General features: G+C 38.5%; 1 protein-coding gene across 6 annotated transcripts in view; it reads left to right on the top strand.

Moving 5' to 3' along the window:
- The window catches only part of CHN1 (chimerin 1), a 156,040-nt gene that overhangs the window by 69,703 nt on the left and 66,576 nt on the right, over positions 1–19,761 (top strand). For 4 of the 6 annotated variants that reach the window (XM_034785637.1, XM_034785634.1, XM_034785635.1 and 1 more), the window contains one exon: positions 5,740–6,028. In XM_034785637.1, coding sequence (XP_034641528.1) covers positions 5,740–6,028 — 289 coding nt within the window. Of the gene's footprint in view, positions 1–4,009; positions 4,113–4,164; positions 4,191–5,739; positions 6,029–19,761 lie in introns of those variants that run through there. The other 2 variants (XM_034785638.1, XM_034785639.1) reach the window with 2 other exon arrangements.

Here is a 19,761-nt window from a genome sequence, read left to right as displayed (position 1 = left end):
TCTAGCCAAGCATTGTAAGTCTTATTCACAAAGGTTTTTGGCTTTGTGCACCATCAATACTAAAGCAAATATCAGTAAAAACACCTCAGGGCAGGTTTTGAATCTTAAAATGTTTGTTTATCTTTTACCTGCCATGCCACTTGACACTCTGTTCATCTATATGTACCAGTAGTTTGCCTTAGATATCCCCAGATTCCCCTAGTTTATATAAATACTAATATTTTGTTAATTCCATTACTTGTTGCAAAAAGAAGGCTTTACTTGCTATTAATTCCCTTTTTTAAAAAATCGATAATCAGTTTTAACAAATTTGTGTTGCTATTGTTTGCTTGACTATCATAATATTTAATAATGAAACTTTATGGAGAACAAAACCAAGACAGTATGATCAGTAAATTGTATTGTGTGGTATACTGTTTACCAAAGAAATGAGTTCAGGCTGCAGGAATTTCAGAGGTCAAACTTGTATTGGAAAAAGTAACCATAAAATGCAATCACAGCCTGTAATTGGTCTTTAGCGAAACTGCAAACTCAATTTTGTCTTAACAGTTGAGTTTGGTAAAAACAACTTTAACAAAATTTAAGACTCATGGAAATCTTTCCATGATGATTTTTAATCCAATGGGAGCTTTTAACCAAATATTTGACTGCAATGTTTGCAACCTAAATGCTGAAAACCTGAAAGTGAAATAGCCTATTCAATAAAAACCTACTTAAACAATTTGTATTATCCTGGTAGGAAAAGAATATGTGAATAACATAAATAGTGAAAAGCAAATTGCACTTTTAAAAATTCTTTCAGTTTTAAATGATACAAAGGGTATTAGGTAAGGACATTTCTTGACTTTTATAACTTAATACCCATCATTCAAGCCATATGTTTTCTTACATTCACAATTTAAATATTTATGGGGTATACGGAACTAATTTAAGAACAAGTTGTTTTTAGTATGAGAAAACTATGTAGGCAAAGAGATGGATTATAAACATGGTATGAAAACTGCTCAAATGAAACCAATGGGAATCACGCTAGTGTAAACGAAGGTGCAATGTGGACCATATTCTTACAGAATGTTATAGAATGATGGTCATCTCTCTATGATAACGATTGCAATGAAGTTTCCATTTCAAACCTGATTTTGCCCCCACCCTCCTATGATTTACCAGGAAAAAATTCAGTTCAGATAGAACTCAAAATTAGAAGGCTAGATCTGAAATTAAAATAGAACCTTTATGCAAATGTTGAAATTTGGTGGACACTAGGTTCCTAAATTATGACACCCTCACTATAGAAGGGTTAAAACATAATTCCAACTTTTTGACCCTTAGCACAAAATCAGAAGGTAAAATAAGTTTTACTAGATATCCCCAGCTGAGATGTTTTTCTCAGAACCAAAATTTAGTTGATTAATTTGAATTTTCAAAATTATTGATATTTTATTTAGTAACATTTCTAGAAAATTTCTGCTCCAGGCATGTTACTATAGGACATCAGAGGCCTGCTAGAGATCTAAGCTTTCCTTTAAGAAAAAAGTAAGGCTTCTAGCCCTTTCCCCAGTGGCAATAGACCTCAAAGTGTAACCTGACCACTTGGGAGCTGCCAGGTCCAGGTGAGGCATTAGCCCTTCCTTTCCATGGGGTATATTCAGGAGAGGGGAACTAGTGCTCCTCTACCTTCACCACCCAATCAGCCACATGAGGGTCAGCAAATAGAGAAAGCAGTGACTAGTTAATGTGTTCCCTGACTGCTCCTGAATCAGAGCTAACCGTTCACCTGGACCCCTCTGCTCCTGGCAGCTCCTACGCTAGCATTAGGTCTCTGGTGGGACTTTCCCGATGGGGTATAGGAGAAGCACCCCTTATGACTATATTAAAAACTAAGGAAGTTCAACACAAATAACTTTGCTAAGATTTACTTGAGAACTGCAATCTTAACTCTTGGTTTTCTGTGTTTTAACATTTGAGGGATTTTTAAAGTCTGCATCTCCTGAAAGGTAATTTACTCAGCTCATTGATCTGCACCTAATACTTTAATTTCACCTTAACAAATCTCTCTGATATATATATATTGAAAGCACACTGGGACTTTGCATGTTATTGACTCTGATTCACCGCTATTACTCCTGTTAGTGTAAAGCCAATGAAATCAATTAAGTGATATGGGCATAAAAGAGGAGTAACATAGTGAAATCAGAGCCAGTAAACTTTTCATCTCCATAAGATACTAATTTCAAAGCCAGTTATATTATTTTCATGGTATCTATTAGCAAGCAAGAACAATGTTAGGGAAAAATACTACTACACATTAATAACACAATTTTTGCCTAATAAAATGTCTCTAACATTTGTATAAGGTGACAAGTGAGAAAAATCAAAGAAACTCAGTTAAAGATAAAACAAAACATAATGTACTCCATTGTTTATTATTTTATTACATGTATTTGTAAAGCACTCATCATATGTAGTATCAGCTAGGTACCGCCTCTGCTCTTGAGTCATGCTACAGCAATTGAGATCAGCTGCTGACATGCTAGAGTGTACAGTCTTCAGATTCAACTGGGAGGGCAGCTAGGAGGCAGTGAAGAGTCATCACTTGCAGACTTTGTTGCCCATCCTGATAAGACTGAGTCCAAGTTTGCTAACCTTCGGTGCATGCTACAAATCCTGTATGTTTCCCAGACGCTCTGAATTAGGAGGGTTAGAGAGGTGAGGGGGATGGGTGGCAGTTAGAGATGGCACTAATTCCGGATGCAATTTTGTAATTATATATATTTTGTAAACACAAAAGTGCATGTGTCTAGAGCAATGCATAGGTAAATTTTTTAAACAGCAAAATAAGTAGGGGCAGTGAAGCATACTACTGAGGTGGATGACTGATTACTCTTTGTACAATTGGTTTCACACTGTTGCATTTGTACTTTTAAGATCCATATTCATAGAAATCTGGATGGTTTTGCAGTTATTAAACATCCTCCCTATATTTCACCAATGTCTGCTGCATAAAGAGCAGATAGCTGAGAGTCTGCATTACATCTCTTAGGACTAAGGGACCTAATTGGTCTCTCCACTCCTTTATTTCTGGCCACTATTGCCACTTTAATCCACTTTCCCAGATTGTGTTATCCTCTCTGCCCCACTGGCAGCCAAATGGGCTAGATAGAGCAATCGCCTTTCAAGCAACTTTGAATAAAAAAAAGTCCTTTATCTTTAGGTCAGCTACTTGCAAACAAATGTGCAGTAGATACACTAAGAATGTTTTGATGACATGTCAAAGTCCATTTTTTATTCTCTTTCTTGGCAAAGCTTCCAGTGTTCCACTGTTAACTGAAAGAGAGCATACATTGTATATGTCTTGTTTTCTGTTTATTAAACAAAAAACAGCTGTCGCTAAAGCCTCCCTTTAGAAGGAGAATGTCAGGAAGTTCAAGCATAAAATCTGTGACCTATTTAGTTCAATAGCCATGTAGAAATGAACAAGGTGTAGTAATGTTATAGATATGGTAAAAATACCAAAAATATGTTCTGATGGAAAAATTTGAAACCAAGATATCAATGTACGTAAAACAAAAGCGAAAGGATTGAAACACAATTTTTTTTAACAGAGAGCTTGCAGCTGCACCAATAAGATACATGTTGTAATTCATCAGAATAGTAATATTATAGAGTAATAAAGAGATTTAAAAAGGGCGCAGGGAAGCAAAAACTTGGAATTGTTGAAGAGAGAGAAATGCCTTCTGGACAATAATAGTAATAATAACAACCATGTAAAGAATCAGAGGCTCTTTCATGGTAAAGTTTTCTTTTCTCCTTACTAGTACTACCTTGAAAAAATACATCTCCCCAACTGTATACTGTAAAGAAGGAGTTGCAGAGAAATAGGCTGGATTGGAATGTAGGGGAAGGAGATAAGGGGAAGCTATTTAACTTTCACCTGTTGCAGAAAAAAGTTTATTTCAGGCATCTTTTCCAAATTAGTGTGTTGCTGTTTGGATTTCAGAAGCACACATGAAGTCCATTTATCAAGTACCTTGCTTATGAGAGAACTCCTGGGTTAGGACCATGCACCTGAAACTGTTTAGATACCTGGAGAAATACAGCTTTTCAGAAAGAAAGTATGTGGTTCCCTAAAACCGTGCCAAAGAGTGAACATGGAGGAAATCTGGTCTGTTTGTGTTGTGTATGAGGGAGAGGTCAGTTTGCGGAAGCGGATGCTGGACAGCTGACATCACTGCTGATGCAGAATTAAGATTATGAACCATTGTCTAGTGGTTGCGCTAGTGGTAAGATGAAGATTTCTGGGTGAAGGGGTAGAGGATATGTACTGTTAGGCACCTTAACTTTCCATTTCCTTATTTTTGAGTTGTGTATCAGGTATGTTGTATGCAGCATCTTTAAGATATCTTTTTTTCCAGTTTAAATTGAAAACCAGAATGCTTAATTTTAATTGAGAATCAATTATTTTACCTATGTTCTGTTATTAAAATACATACCTTTTCAAGAATATTAATTACTTCTTTTGAAAAATACATATGTTTCAACCTAATACTAATCATACAATTTTGTGCTTTCATCTGTTTAGGTAGGCTCCATTCAAAAGGCATACTTATAGTAGAGCACTTCTGTTTTGTGTTTTGTGTTTTTTTGTTTTTAAACAGCAATATGCAGCTTTCATTTCAGAAATTCAATCTGAAGGAGGAGGTATTTTGTTTTTATGATTGATTTGGCCAGTTAGATAGCAGCATAAAGAAGTCTAATATCCCAAACAGTGGCACTTACTGCTGTCTGGCCAAGGAGTGACATTGGAGTCAGAGGTGATAGCAGCTTCTTGCTTCCATCCTCTCTGCAGGACAAGCATTGGTAGTTGCCAAATGCATACACTGATGTCCGTTCACGCATGTGCAGATGGCTTCAGAAAGCAAATTGTTCCAGGCTTTCAGTAAGATTTTTGAAAAGGTCCTAGAAGTCAGGTGGAGTCAACACATTCATTTATGGTTATTAAAAGGTTACATCAAAATGCTATTCAAACCAAGCTGCAGAATTACTAGCATCAGATAGCCTATGGCTTAAATATCCTGTATATTACAAAGATTTGCTTGAAGCATAGCACAGAGGGCCTTTTGTACAAAGCTTGAGGAGTTAGTCCTTGGCATTTGGCCAGCAATAAAGAAAGCTTGCCCTTGTGCCATTCTGTCCTCCACTGCTCAGATTCTGGCAGCAGTTTGACTTCAGTGTAATTGTTGGCACTAAAGCTAAACTGTGCCCTGAATGGCCTCTTCTGACAAAAAGACAGGAGTACAGAGGTCTGACACTGCATCAAATCTCTGTATTGGTCTACTGTAATAGAGGAGTCTGTTATGAGAACTTTTCATATCAGAAAGGCAAACAATAGACTATAGAGGCGTCGTACTAAAGAAATCCCTTAAACAGAGTGTGAAGTATTTTTCATTTTTTCCACAGGATAATGAAGTGTCCAAACAGGATAAGAGAACAAATAGCTTGTTCTAGGGCAGGCATTAGTTTGGCTCTCTATCCACAGTTGTTGTTGTTCTACTCCTCTAATTTGTGTATAGTAGTTTAATTTTATATTCCTCATTCAGACCATACACAACCATAGTCACAGATTTAAATGATAGGGTATTTTTATTGTTTGCAAGGCTTTACTTGCTTACTCTTTCTTTTAATATATATTTATATATATATATATACATATATGTATACTTTCCCATTTCATTGAGGCAGATTTGGAAATCAAACCAGAAACTTCAGACTCTACTACGATGGAAAACACTTTGTTGGGGAGAAACGTTTTGAGTCCATCCATGACCTGGTGACAGATGGATTGATTACTCTTTATATTGAAACCAAGGCAGCAGAATATATTGCCAAGATGACAATAAATCCAATTTATGAACACATAGGATATACAACCTTAAACAGAGAGCCAGCACACAAAAAACATATGCCAACCCTGAGAGATACATATGATGGCAAAGAGTCTACAGGAGAAGATGAGGTAGCAGAGAAAAGGGTAAGCAATTGTTAAAACACACTTTTTTTTTATTAGACTTTTATTTTATACTCTTAACTCCACTGAAGAATATTAAATATGCTTATAGGTGTTTAATCTAAATGGTTACATCAAATATTTTTGATGAATAGTAAGTTATATGTTAAGATGTTTTAATAATCTTTCCAAGTTTTTAAATGGAAATTTTTGCATATTGCAAATACCTCTGATTCATAAACTTTTATCATAAGGATCTTTGTTTTTTTAAAGAAATGATTGTTATTACAAATGTCAATTCTCTGATATTCCAGATAGGCTAAAGATATTTGAACTTAGTTATTTACTGTGCAAAAAGACAATTGCCCTTTTAATACAGAAATGTATTCCAAAATCTATTCAGCATTCCCCATACAGTGATAGTAAAGTTGTCCACTTTATAAATAAGTCTGTTCATTAACAAGATAAAATGTTAAAACATTTCACATGACTAAGTTCAGCCTGTCAGAAACTGACAGAACTATTTTTGGCCTCAACCAGGCTTATGAAGAAGGATATCTCTTTTCAGAGACTTGCATTATCAACTGAGAGCTAACTGCATTGTGGGGGGGGGGGTTAAAATAAATAAATAAATACATTAGAACCAATGCAGGATACATTTCAGACTTTGTACTCTTGCAGAACATCTTTAATGTAATGTAGAAGACCCCAAAAACAGTTTCCATGTAACTTTGTTAACATGACAGATATAAAACTTGTTTTTAAATTCATATTAATACATTTTTAAAATAATGATAGTTTTTAAAATAACTAGAGGAAAAATTGATTGCATCTGTGTATTAAAAAGATTTCCATTTATGGGCTTTTTAAGTGTGTGTTTAAAAATATTACTTAAAATATCAGTATATTCACACATATATAATATGTGCTGTAGACTCTCCTGTTACAATGTAATTAAGAGTTTTTTGCAAATTACTGTAAATCACAAAAGAAAATACTACGTTTAGGTTTGATTACACATTCATCTTCCCAATCAGAGATCAGGAACACATTTCGTGTAATCCTTACATGTATTGACATTCTGTGTCTATGCTGCTGTGACTGAACTTTTTTAATGTAGTAAATCATAGAAGATTAGGGTTGGAAGAGACCTCAGGAGGCCATCTAGTCCAAATCCCTGCTCAAAACAGGACCAACCCCAACTAAATCATCCCAGCCAGGGTTCTGTCAAGCCAGGCCTTAAAAATCTCTAAGGATGGAGATTTCACCGCCTCCCTAGGTAACCCATTCCAGTTCTTCACCACTCTCCTAGTGAAATAGTGTTTCCTAATATCCAGCCTTGACCTCTCCCACTGCAACTTGAGACCATTGCTCCTTGTTCTGTCATCTGCCACCACTGAGAACAGCCAAGCTCCATCCTCTTTGGAACCCCCCTTCAGGTAGGTTCAAAAGCTGCTATCAGTTCCCCCCCACACACACACACACTCTTCTCTTCTGCAGACTAAACAAGCCCAGTTCCTCAGCCTCTCCTCATAAGTCATGTGCCCCAGCCCCCTGATCATTTTCGTTGCCCTCAATATATTGGAAAATATAGCTGTCCATTTTAATCACCTGATTTCTTGCCTGAAACTAGCAGTGGTATAGGTCTGATTTACCTGGGTTCTGTTCCCTGGTGCCATTGACTGGCTGTGTGACGTTGAGCAAATCACTTAACCATTCTGTGCCTCCGTTTCCTCATTTATAAAATTGATACTAATGCTTATCCGCTTTTGTAAAGTGCTGGCATGACATACAGTTGAAAAGCACTGTGAAAGTAGTACTGTATGACCATCTCTGACTGCCAAAGTTCACTCACCAATGTGAAAGAGAAACAACATGCATTTGAACATGTCTCCAGAATTTATCTCTAGTCCCAAATGAAGCCTATTCCATTAAAAATAGGTTTATCTTATTTACAGACTTCATTTATTGGGAACAAGAAAACTGTTTCAAATCAATAGGTTGGGTCAACATTCTGAAATATCAGTTTGCCCCTATAAATGACAGCTGTAAGTAAAATACCTTTTTTAAATAGCATAGACCAGAGGTTCTCAAACTGTGGTCCGCAAGCTCCATTCAGGTGGTCCACAGATAGTTCCCTCTAAGGTGTGTGCCTGGGCAGCCGCGCACAAGAGAATGAATGGCCACCCACCTAATTAGTGGAGCTGCGCAGGCGTGACTCCACTAATTAGGTGCCTGGACCCTGGAAAAGACGCACATGTAAGGTGAGGTGGTGGCCTTGTGGGGTGGGGGCAGTGGGGTGAGAAGACAGGGTGGGGGGAATTTGGGACGTTCAGGGCTGCGGCGACCAGAGAAAGAGGCAACTTTCCCCAGCTCCAGGGCTGTGTCTACTGGGGAGATACCCCCCTCCTTCCCAGTCTCAGCTCTATGGCTGCTGTGGAGGGGGAGATACCCCCCTCCTTCCCAGCCCCAGCTTGGGGGCTGCCGTGGCAGGGGGTAGAGGGCACATCCATTGCATTAGAAAGGTAAGGCTACTGATGTTAAAATATGAGTTGTATGCTTTTATTTGTAGAACAAAAAAACTGTGTTTTTTTTAATATAGCGCTTTTATCCAAAGCACTTTACGATAGATAGCTAATGGTACAAACAACATTTGGAAAGATCATTAAGTGGTCCACCAAGACCCTCAGCAATTTTCAAGTGGTCTGCAAAAAAAAAAGTTTGAGAACCACTGGCATAGACTGTCTAAATGGTCTTATATGCTTTTTCTTCAGTACTTAAGAAGCTTTCGCCTCTCCCAGTGAACTCAGAGGGGACTCAGAACCTCACAAGATCAGGCTGTTAGTACTGAATTCTATAGATCCTAACAATGGGGGATGTAAAATATTAGTAGAAAATCTCACCTGTTAATTACAGGTAAAGTTCAGTCCAGTGTAGAAGGCTGACACAAGGTCCTCCACACCCATTTACACTACCTAATAAGGGCTTACGTCATGTTGGAGGGTCTTGAGTGGGCTTTCTGCACTGGGGTTTCTTTCATTCTACAAGGGTTCGATTTAAGGCAAAACCTGGAACAGAAGTTCTGGAAATCACCAGGTCATGTGGGTGGTGGTGGTTGTGTGGTTTTTTGGTAAATTCAACTCTTATTGCATTTATCATACTTCACATACTCATCACTATTCAAAGCGAGTGCTATCATTGGAGTCATTTTGTGAAGAGGTAATAGAATTTTGTTGTTTAGCGCATAACATTTTCTGCACTGCTGGAGAAGTTTGGACAGTGTAAGGATTGTAGAGGAGGTTATTATGGAAGGACACAGTTGTTGTTTTTTTCTTAGATGGATGCTGTCAAGTCAGACTTCCATCAATAAAAATGTACATATTTTTTCTCATGGAATAGATCAAGAACTATTGAGTAGTTCTCTCAAATTGAAATTTTAGATGAAAAGCCTTAGATATATTAGTCATGTAATTGCCACATCCCACACTCTTTGTTTGGAAGTTATAAGCAGCCAAACTTGCTTTGACTCCAAAAAGTATAACAGTCTGGATTGGCCCGAAGCCCAATTTTTATGAGTCTGGTCTCATTATTTGGTTTGGAACCTTATTGATGTGGGCACAGAAACAATGGGTCAGTCTATACTGCCAAAAAAAAAAAATCACAGCAGCGAGACTCAGAGCCAGGGTCAACTGACTTGGGCTTGCGCTACAAGACTAAAAATAACAGTGTAGATTTTCCCACTTGCACTGGAGCCTGGGCTCTGAGGGTATGTCTACACTGCAATAAAATATCAATGGCTGGCCCATGTCAGCTGGCTGGAGCCTGGCTTCTGGGACCCTGCAAGGGAGAAGGGTCCTAGAGTCCAGCATCCCATTTGGGGGAAGGGTTCCAGAGCCTGGACTACAGCCCGACCCTGACATCTAGACTGCAGTGTTATAGCCCTGCAGCCTGAGCCCCGCAAGCATGAGTCGGCTGACACAGGTCATCTCTGGGTGTTTTATTGCAGGTAGATATACCCTGATACCCTTCCCCCTCACTGGTGTGAGCCCTAGTCAGTTGACCTGGGCTCTGAGACTCTCTGCCACGGAGGTAAATTTTGCAGTGTAGATGTAACTAGTGAGACGCACACACCATAGCATAGATAAATGCAGAGGCTGCAACATCATTTAAAACTATTACCAAACTGGAGTAACGCCCCCAAATTACCCAGCAGGGTTATTCTAGTCTGGACTTCAGTTGGCACCCATGGCCCCAGATACTACAAACCTGAGGGTGGGCATGTAGGCCATGCCCCCTATATACCCTTAGGCCCGCTCCAGGACCCTCACTGGAAACTGAACCAGGAAACCCAAAATGGCTACTCACCTATGCAGTTGTTCTGAGTTGGCTGAAACCTTGTTATAGGCTGAGTTAAAAAACCTTATGAAGTTCATAGAGTCAGAGATTCTAGGACTGGAAGCGACCTCGAGAGGTCATCGAGTCCAGTCCCCTGCCCTCATGGCAGGACCAAATACTGTCTAGACCATCCCTGATAGACATTTATCTAACCTACTCTTAAATATCTCCAGAGATGGAGATTCCACAACCTCCCTAGGCAATTTATTCCAGTGTTTAACCACCCTGACAGTTAGGAACTTTTTTCTAATGTCCAACCTAGACCTCCCTTGCTGCAGTTTAAGCCCATTGCTTCGTGTTCTATCCTTAAAGACTAAGGTGAACAAGTTTTGTCCCTCCTCCTTATGACACCCTTTTAGATACCTGAAAACTGCTATCATGTCCCCTCTCAGTCTTCTCTTTTTCAAACTAAACAAACCCAATTCTTTCAGCCTTCCTTCATAGGTCATGTTCTCAAGACCTTTAATCATTCTTGTTGCTCTTCTCTGGACCCTCTCCAATTTCTCCACATCATTCTTGAAATGTGGTGCCCAGAACTGGACACAATACTCCAGTTGAGGCCTAACCAGCGCAGAGTAGAGCGGAAGAATGACTTCTCGTGTCTTGCTCACAACACGCCTGTTAATATATCTCAGAATCTCACGTTTGCTTTTTTTGCAACAGCATCACACTGTTGACTCATATTTAGCTTGTGGTCCACTATAACCCCTAGATCCCTTTCTGCCGTACTCCTGCCTAGACAGTCTCTTCCCATTCTGTATGTGTGAAACTGATTTTTCCTTCCTAAGTGGAGCACTTTGCATTTGTCTTTATTAAACTTCATCCTGTTTACCTCAGATCATTTCTCCAATTTGTCCAGATCATTTTGAATTTTGACTCTGTCCTCCAAAGCAGTTGCAATCCCTCCCAGTGTGGTATCATCTGCAAACTTAATAAGCGTATTTTCTATGCCAATATCTAAGTCGTTAATGAAGATATTGAACAGATCCCTGCGGAACCCCACTTGTTATGCCTTTCCAGCAGGATCGGGAACCATTAATAACAACTCTCTGAGTACGGTTATCCAGCCAGTTATGCACCCACCTTATAGTAGCCCCATCTAAATTGTATTTGCCTAATTTATCAATAAGAATATCATGCGAGACCGTATCAAATGCCTTACTAAAGTCTAGGTATACCACATCCACCGCTTCTCCCTTATTCACAAGACTCGTTATCCTATCAAAGAAAGCTATCAGATTGGTTTGACACAATTTGTTCTTTACAAATCCATGCTGGCCATTCCCTATCACCTTACCACCTTCCAAGTCTTTGCAGATGATTTCCTTAATTACTTGCTCCATTATCTTCCCTGGCACAGAAGTTAAACTAACTGGTCTGTAGTTTCCTGGGTTGTTTTTATTTCCCTTTTTATAGATGGGCACTATATTTGCCCTTTTCCAGTCTTCTGGAATCTCTCCCATGATTTTCCAAAGATAATAGCTAGAAGCTCAGATACCTCCTCTATTAGCTCCTTGAGTATTCTAGGGTGCATTTCATCAGGCCCTGGTGACTTCAGGCATCTAACTTTTCTAAGTGATTTTTAACTTGTTCTATTTTTATATAAATGCTGTGTCACTTGTGTAAAATATAATGTGGAAAGTGACCCAAAACACTAGATTATAGGAAATATTTCCTTGCCTTTTCTAAAAACTGCCTGCCATATAACATATGCAGTGTTGTTATAGCCCTGTTGGTCCCAGGATATTAGAGAGACAAGGTTGGTGAGGTAATATCTTTTATCGGACCAACTTCTGTTTGGGAAAGGTACTGAGCTTTCTACTTACTACTAAATACAAGATTAAGCAGATAGTACCTTTTCCCAACCTGAAGAAGAGCTCGTATAGCTCGAAAGCTTGTTTCTTTTGCCAACAGAAGTTGATCCAATAAAAGATATTGCCTCACCCACCTTGTCTCTGCTATATAAAGATATTTTATGGATAGCAATAGCACACAAGACAAAGTACTTCTATCCACAGTTAAGCTGCAGACCGTAGCCTTCTCCAGCAAACTAAACATTTATTGTCTACAATAGAAACTTCCAGAGCCCCTTAAAAATATGTGCTGTATGAAAGTGAATACACTGTTGTATTTTTATGGTATGCTGATACTTGTCACTGTTTATTTAAAGGCTGTATTTATAAAAAATAGGGATGTTGAGCGACTAAGAAAATTAATTGCAATTAATCGCGGGATTAAACAATAATAGAACATCATTTATTTAAATATTTTGGATGTTTCCTACATTTTCAAATATGTTGATTTCAATTACAACACAGAATACAAAGTGTACAGTGCTCACTCTATATTTATTTCAGATTAAAAATACTTAGACTGTAAAAAACAAAAGAAATAGTATTTTTCAATTCACCTAATATAAGTACTGTAGTGCAGTCTCTTTATCATGAAAGTTGAACTTACAAATGTAGAACTATGTACAAAAAATAACTGCATTCAAAAATAAAACAATGTAAAACTTTAGAGCCTACAAGTCCACTCAGTCCTACTTCAGCCAATTGCTCAGACAAACAAGTTTGTTTACATTTCCAGGAGATAATGCTGCCTGCGTCTTGTTCACTATGTCGCTGAAAGTGAGAACAGGAGTTCACATGGCACTGTTGTAACTGGCGTCGCAAGATATTTACATGCCAGATGCACTAAAGATTCATATGTCCCTTCATGCTTCAACCACCATTCCAGAGGACATGCGTCCATGCTGACGGGTTCTGCTCGATAACAATCCAAAGCAGTGCGGACTGATGCATGTTGATTTTCATCATCTGAATCAGATGCCACCAGCAGAAGATTGATTTTCTTTTTTGATGGTTTGGATTCTGTAGTTTCCGCATCAGAGTGCTGCTCTTTTAAGACTTCTGAAAGCATGTTCAACACCTCGTCCCTCTCAGATTTTGGAAGGCACTTCAGATTCTTAAACTTTGGGTCAAGTGCTGCAGTTATCTTTAGAAATCTCACATTGGTACCTTCTTTGCATTTTGTCAAATCTGCAGCAGAAGTGTTCTTAAAATGAACAGCGTGCTGAGTCATCATCCGAGACTACTATAACATGAATATATGTCAGAATGCAGGTAAAACAGAGCCGGAGACACATAATTCTCCCCCAAGGAGTTCAGTCTCAAATTGAATTAACATATTCTTTTTTAATGAGCGTCATCCGCATGGAAGCAAGTCCTCTGGAATGGTGGCCGAAGCATGAAAGTGTATAGGAATGTTTAGCATATCTAGCATGTAAATACCTTGCAATGCCAGCTACAAAAGTCCCATGTGAACGCCTGTTTTCACTTTCAGATGACATTATAAATAAGAAGCAGGCAGCATTATGTCCCATAAATGTAAACAAACTTGTTTGTCTTAGCAATTGGCTGAACAAGAAGTGGGGCTGAGTGGACTTATAGGCTCTTTGAATTGTTTTGTTTTTGAATGCAGTTATTTTTTGTACATAATTCTACTTTGTAACTTCAACTTTCATGATAGAGATTGCACTACCATACTTGTATGAGGTGAATTGAAAAATACTATTTCTTTTGTTTATCGTTTTACAGTAGAAAGATTTGTAATAAAAATAATAATATAAAGTGAGCACTATACACTTTATATTCTGTGTTGTAATTGAAATCAATATATTTGAAAATGTAGAAAAACATCCAAAAATATTTAATAAATTTCAATTGGTATTCTATTGGTTAACCGTGCGATTAAAACTGTGATTAATAAACAGCCCTAATAAAAACTGATATTTCTCCATTGTTTACATTAATATAAATAACTAGAATGATTTAACCTCCATATAAAGTAGCGCTATACTCATTCTGTAGTGTGTTTATACATAGATTGAGACGTTTTTCTTTGTCTTCAATGATAAAAAGGGGAGTATTAAATCCCTGTTGTTCCAATTGAAATATATAAGCAAACTGGAATTGGACAAGTCTAACAGCGGATGCAAAGAAAATTGTAGAAAGTTAAATATGACAGAAGATGCTGTTTTATTATCTGAATGGTACTTGTAATAATATTCACTAAAGGGGATTATTCCAGTAGATGGAGGAGAAAATAATTTCTGCGGGGCTCTGTATTTTATGAATGTGCCTCTTCATAAGCCTTATCCTGCAGCTTCATAGCTTCTCCCTAATTTTTCACCTCTTAGGTATAAAGTCTTATGTTTTGTCCAAGGCACAAGGGAAGAAAAAGCTTCTCTGCCTAAAGTAGGGATGAGCTTGTACCCAAACCACATGCTGCACACCTGCAGACTCTGTGGACGTTCTGATCAGGGTATAATACAGGCTTTGTGATACAGGCCTGCCTGTCGTCATGAGTGAGACAAATGGTGATGTGTAAAAATAATTTCTGGAGAAGAACAAACAGAGCACTAGGACACTTAGGGCTTGATTCGGGAATAGCCGCTGGGGTTGTAATTTCACATTCTGTCATAAAAGCGCAGAGGAAATAGGGCAGCCACCAAGCACACCTTAACCATCAAAATAAAATATTAGAGTCCTAGGCCTAGTAGTAAATTTGGCAAGTGCCAGCGTCTGGGAATCCAAGGGTACATGAGATGTCTCTTTATGGAAATTAACTTGAATTAATAGCAGTAGAAATATTTTGGGTGAATTTAAAAAAATGATTGTGGTTGATGGGAGAGCCTTAATAGCTGGCTTTAGCAAAGGAGAAAGATTTAAAGACCATGAAAGATGCAAAGTTGACAAACTATGCAATATTAGGATGAGGATTGCAAAACACAAACCATCATGATGAGCAGAAGCCTTGAGTCCTGCAAGGGGCATACCAATATATTGTTGTGTGACTTAAGATAGTTTTTAATGGGAAAAGCATGAGACTCTAATTGACCACTTGTTATGTGATTACCTGAAGGCCTTTGACTGCTTGTCATATACAATACAATGTAAATAGAAAATCAAAAATGTTTTAGTTTACTGTTTTCTGACTTTCATGACCTCTGACAGAATTAATAAAGTTAGAGAGATAACTAGTGGATTTGAGAATTGAAAAAGGGAGTGGACTTGACATGGCTGAATGCCCTGAACATATATTTCAGCACAGCAGCTAAAAATGTAATGATAGTTCCTCAAATAATCTGTAGGCTGTTCAGAAAGCAAAGTTATGCTGCCATTATGGTCCTTTGAGCTAGGGGGAAGCCTAAAGACTCTATTGAAAGTGTGTTCCATCTGAAGTGGCCTAATGCAGAAATGGCGATAGTTCCCAGTACCCCAGAGCTTCTTCTGCATTTCACTCCTTGAATAGTTGACAAATCATTGCAACTTCTCCTCCTTCAGAAGGTAATTATCACAGTAGAGTTAGTGGCCCAAAAGCAGATCAATTGATTCAGTTAAATACTTCATGTAAGATGATAGCTCTATTGAATTAATAAATATATAGATACACCTCTACCTCGATATAACGCTGTCCTCGGAAGCCAAAAAATCTTACCGGGTTATAGGTGAAACCGCGTTATATTGAACTTGCTTTGATCCACCGGAGTGCGCAGCCCGCCCCCATGGAGCACTGTTTTACTGCGTTATATCCGAATTCGTGTTATATAGGGTTGCGTTATATCGAGGTAGCGGTGTAGTTACTTACCTCTTTGTCAAGGTCATTGTCAATTATCTGGCACTGATTTAAATTAATATTATAATTTTTTTACTTCACTAAGATATTGCCATTTTAAAATATTACAAAAGTGAAGTCTATCCGAGGTTTAGCTGTGCTGCTACATATCTTCTGTCTCTCAGAATGAAGTGCCTAGTTTAAACAGTTGCAGGTTAATTGTATGTTAAGATCGATGCAAGTTAAATTTAATAGTCATTGTTATTTACATAAGAAATGACTGACACTTCTGCAAGAAAAGTTACAATAAAAGCAATTACACTGGCTGTGAACAAGGACCTTCTAGTCCCTTGTGCCAACATATTGCCTGAGATGGAAAGAGTTAAGTAAAGTATTGGAGACGCAATCCTCCAACAACAATATTTTTGTTATATTTTTTTAATGTTGATAATAGTGACAGCCATTCTTACCTTGCCATGATAAATTGGATTCTGCATGCAATGTTGATCAAAGAGATCTAGAACAGAAAATTTTTATAATGTTCCCCATATGCCTTAATTGAAAACAAGCTCTTCATGCCAGCTCCTGGGTCTAGTTAGTATTAAGATCCTAGAGGTAGTGTAAATCTCTATATGCATTTCTAATACACCCATCACCATTGTATCCGGGAGCCATAAACAAAGTTAAAGTCACAATTATATATGTCCAAAGGTAGACCTAGCTTCCCTCCCTAATTTAGGCTGCCATCTCAAGTGATGATATTGAGAAACATACCCGAGTGCTTATGCCGCCTACCCTCTCCCCCCCATACCCCCGGTGCTGAGGAAAAGTCTGCTTAAAGAGCTTCCAGTGGGCCTTAAATGACAAAGGTCAGACTCAGGCAGATCTGCAGTGGTAGTGTTTTATGTAATAGTCCTCCTACAGGAAGAACCTTCTGCCTCTGAGAATTTCACCCTTTGGTCAAAATTTCTGTGACATAGTATGGGAGGAAGAGGTGGACGCGGACAACATTTAACCCTTTATCATTGAGAGCTTTAAAGCAAGGACCAGAAACTTGAAGCTGGTCTGGAATCTGAATTGGAGTCAATGAAGAGCATGATGTATCCTTATTGGTCAGTCTTGCTTAGCAGACACAGCATGTTGGACTAGTTGTAGTTTACATGTGGCCTTCAAGTTGATCCCAATTAGATTGTATTGCAGTCGTTTGCCCTGGAGCCGGTGAAAGCATAGACCACCTTGCGTAGGTCCATAGATGGATGAAGACATTCTTGGACACTTGTAATTTGGGTGTCCAGAAGCAATAATACACCCAATAAGGGCTGAGACAGCGCACCACTTTAACAATCAAGGGCAGAATGTGCCCTCAGGAAGTGGCAAGGTCATAGCTGTTACAAGTTGTTTGAAATACTTTCTTTCTACCAGCACTGCTTCAAGCTAGGTCTACACTACCCGCCTGAATCGGCGGGTAGAAATTGATCTCTCGGGGATCAAATTATTGTGTCTCGTCGGGACGCGACAATCGATCCCCGAATCGACGCGCTTACTCCACCAGCGGACGTAGGAGTAAGCGCTGTCGACAGAGCCGCGGAGGTTGATTTTGCCGCCGTCCTCACAGCGGGGTAAGTCGGCTCCAATACGTCGAATTCAGCTACGCTATTCATGTAGCTGAATTTGCATATCTTAAATCGCCCCCCCTCCCCCCCCGTAGTGAAGACCTGCCCTCAGTCTTACTAGAGAGTGTTCATGGGAGGATAGTGGGGTGTGGTGTTAAAGCCTTTTTACAAGTCCATTGCAGCTACCCGCCCCCTGCTAGCAACAAAACAGTACCATTAAAAATGCAACTATCCTTCAATGGTAAATGCTTCCTTTTCAAATATGTATAAAGACATTGAGTGCTGAAGAATCCTGTGGATTAACTTGATGAGATTGTCAACTCTTTTCTCACAAATGTTCCCTCACAAGTCCCTACATGGATGTCCATGACAATCATTCTGTAAATTTAGTATAATTTATAAATAAAACATAACTCTGTGGAAGGTAAAAAAGTCAAGCTATTTATTTTGTGCCTAGTGCTTCTTCTAACAGAGGCCTCCAAGACCACACAGCCTTGTCAATACCAAGAATGTCCCTCACGTTCAAAAAAGAGACCCTTCTTTTTAGGTAGCTGCTTCTGCACAATCCATTTCACTGCACTTGGGCTGCCACATCCTCCTCATCTTTTATCTCCCCCTCTCTTCCCTCTAGCATGCACTGTGGGAGGGATTCCATTTAAAGGGATAGTACCCATTCATTCTGAAACAAGATCACTAATAATTATTTAAACATACTAGCAGCCATTAAGAATGTTTTATTATTATTTAAGGCCTGATAAAAGAGGATGAGTGGAATAATAGGTGGTTTCCAGTGTGAGGACATCAGAATATAAAGAACACTTTAAAGTAATATGTAAGGAATCCTTTCTATAGATTGTAGAGAGAAGTATTTTCCATTCATGTTAACTGAAAGCAATTAACCCCTTACATTACTTTTATGCTATGGTGGTAGTAAAGCAGATACATACAAAGCAGATAGATAAAAAGGCCATACAAACTGTTCTTGCTTTAGGAGCCAAAACTCCCAAATGAAATGTAAAGATATTTTTCTTACAATAATCCACATTCTAGCCTTGAAATTCCAATGTGTCTTGCTCAGAAAGTATCAATTAGTCACACTCTAGCCAGTCTCCAACTGTGGACTACATCCCAGTTCCCTGCTTCCTTAGTATTTCTGTTTCTTCAAATCTGAATTCTTGTTTCCCTTTATCCTTGCTAACTCAAAGTAGGTGCTTAGATGGCCACTGTTTATTCCTGTACATTATTTAAGAGGATATGTACGAAAAGACTGTCACCCAGCTGATTCCAATTACACCTCAGGTCCTACGAAAGAGTTTGTGTGTCCAACGAATGTTAGTGTAATGCTCACACAATAATGTTATTAAGGTGAAGTTAAAGTTGCTGGCACCTCTCAGGGGTTCACCTGCATTATTGCCTATCAAGAACGTGAGTTAAAATACATACATACATTTCACAAGATATTAAAAATCTAGGAAATGCCCAGTTACAGTTGTATTTCTAACACAAGGCACCTTTGCTTCATAATACTGTGTCCCTGTAGAGAAGCCAGTCTACCATCTTCCCTTCCTTGTAGGTATACTATTAAGAATGTGAACCACAGAGCAGTAATTTAATTATTTGTCTCCTATATACATGTCTCTGACACTTATGGAGATGATTTCTCACCACACTAACTTGCTCTTATCACATAAGTGCTCTAATACTGCAGGGCAAATTAGGTTAATCTACAGAGGCGCTTTAGCTCTCTGTCTGTCTAATTATACTTGGATAATTGACTGCCATTTGGAATCACAGGGCCCAACCTGTCAGGTGCTTAATGTTCTCCTTGGTTCACAGAATCAGGCCCTCGGCAAAGACTGGAGAATGGTTGTTTTCAATAAGCCCTTTTTCTTTTTGGTTCAGGAATTTGGAAAATTTCTGTATGTGTACTGTGAATGACTGTTAAGAAGACTGTAAAGCAGCCCCATTGCTATAAAATTAAGATTGGAGAATTCTGCTTCTGTGATCACTAATCAAATGAATCTGTTAGATAAAACAAGATATTATTCCTTTTTATGCTTGTCAGATAATTGGTATGGGCACATAGATCTAAGGTAGATTGAGTGCCTTATTTGTAAAGTACAGCCATTT

Source organism: Trachemys scripta, chromosome 11, assembly GCF_013100865.1.
Source record: "Trachemys scripta elegans isolate TJP31775 chromosome 11, CAS_Tse_1.0, whole genome shotgun sequence".
NCBI lineage: Eukaryota > Metazoa > Chordata > Testudines > Emydidae > Trachemys > Trachemys scripta.
The sequence above is the reverse complement of the archived record's forward strand: the minus strand, read 5'-3'. Positions and strand labels throughout refer to the sequence as shown.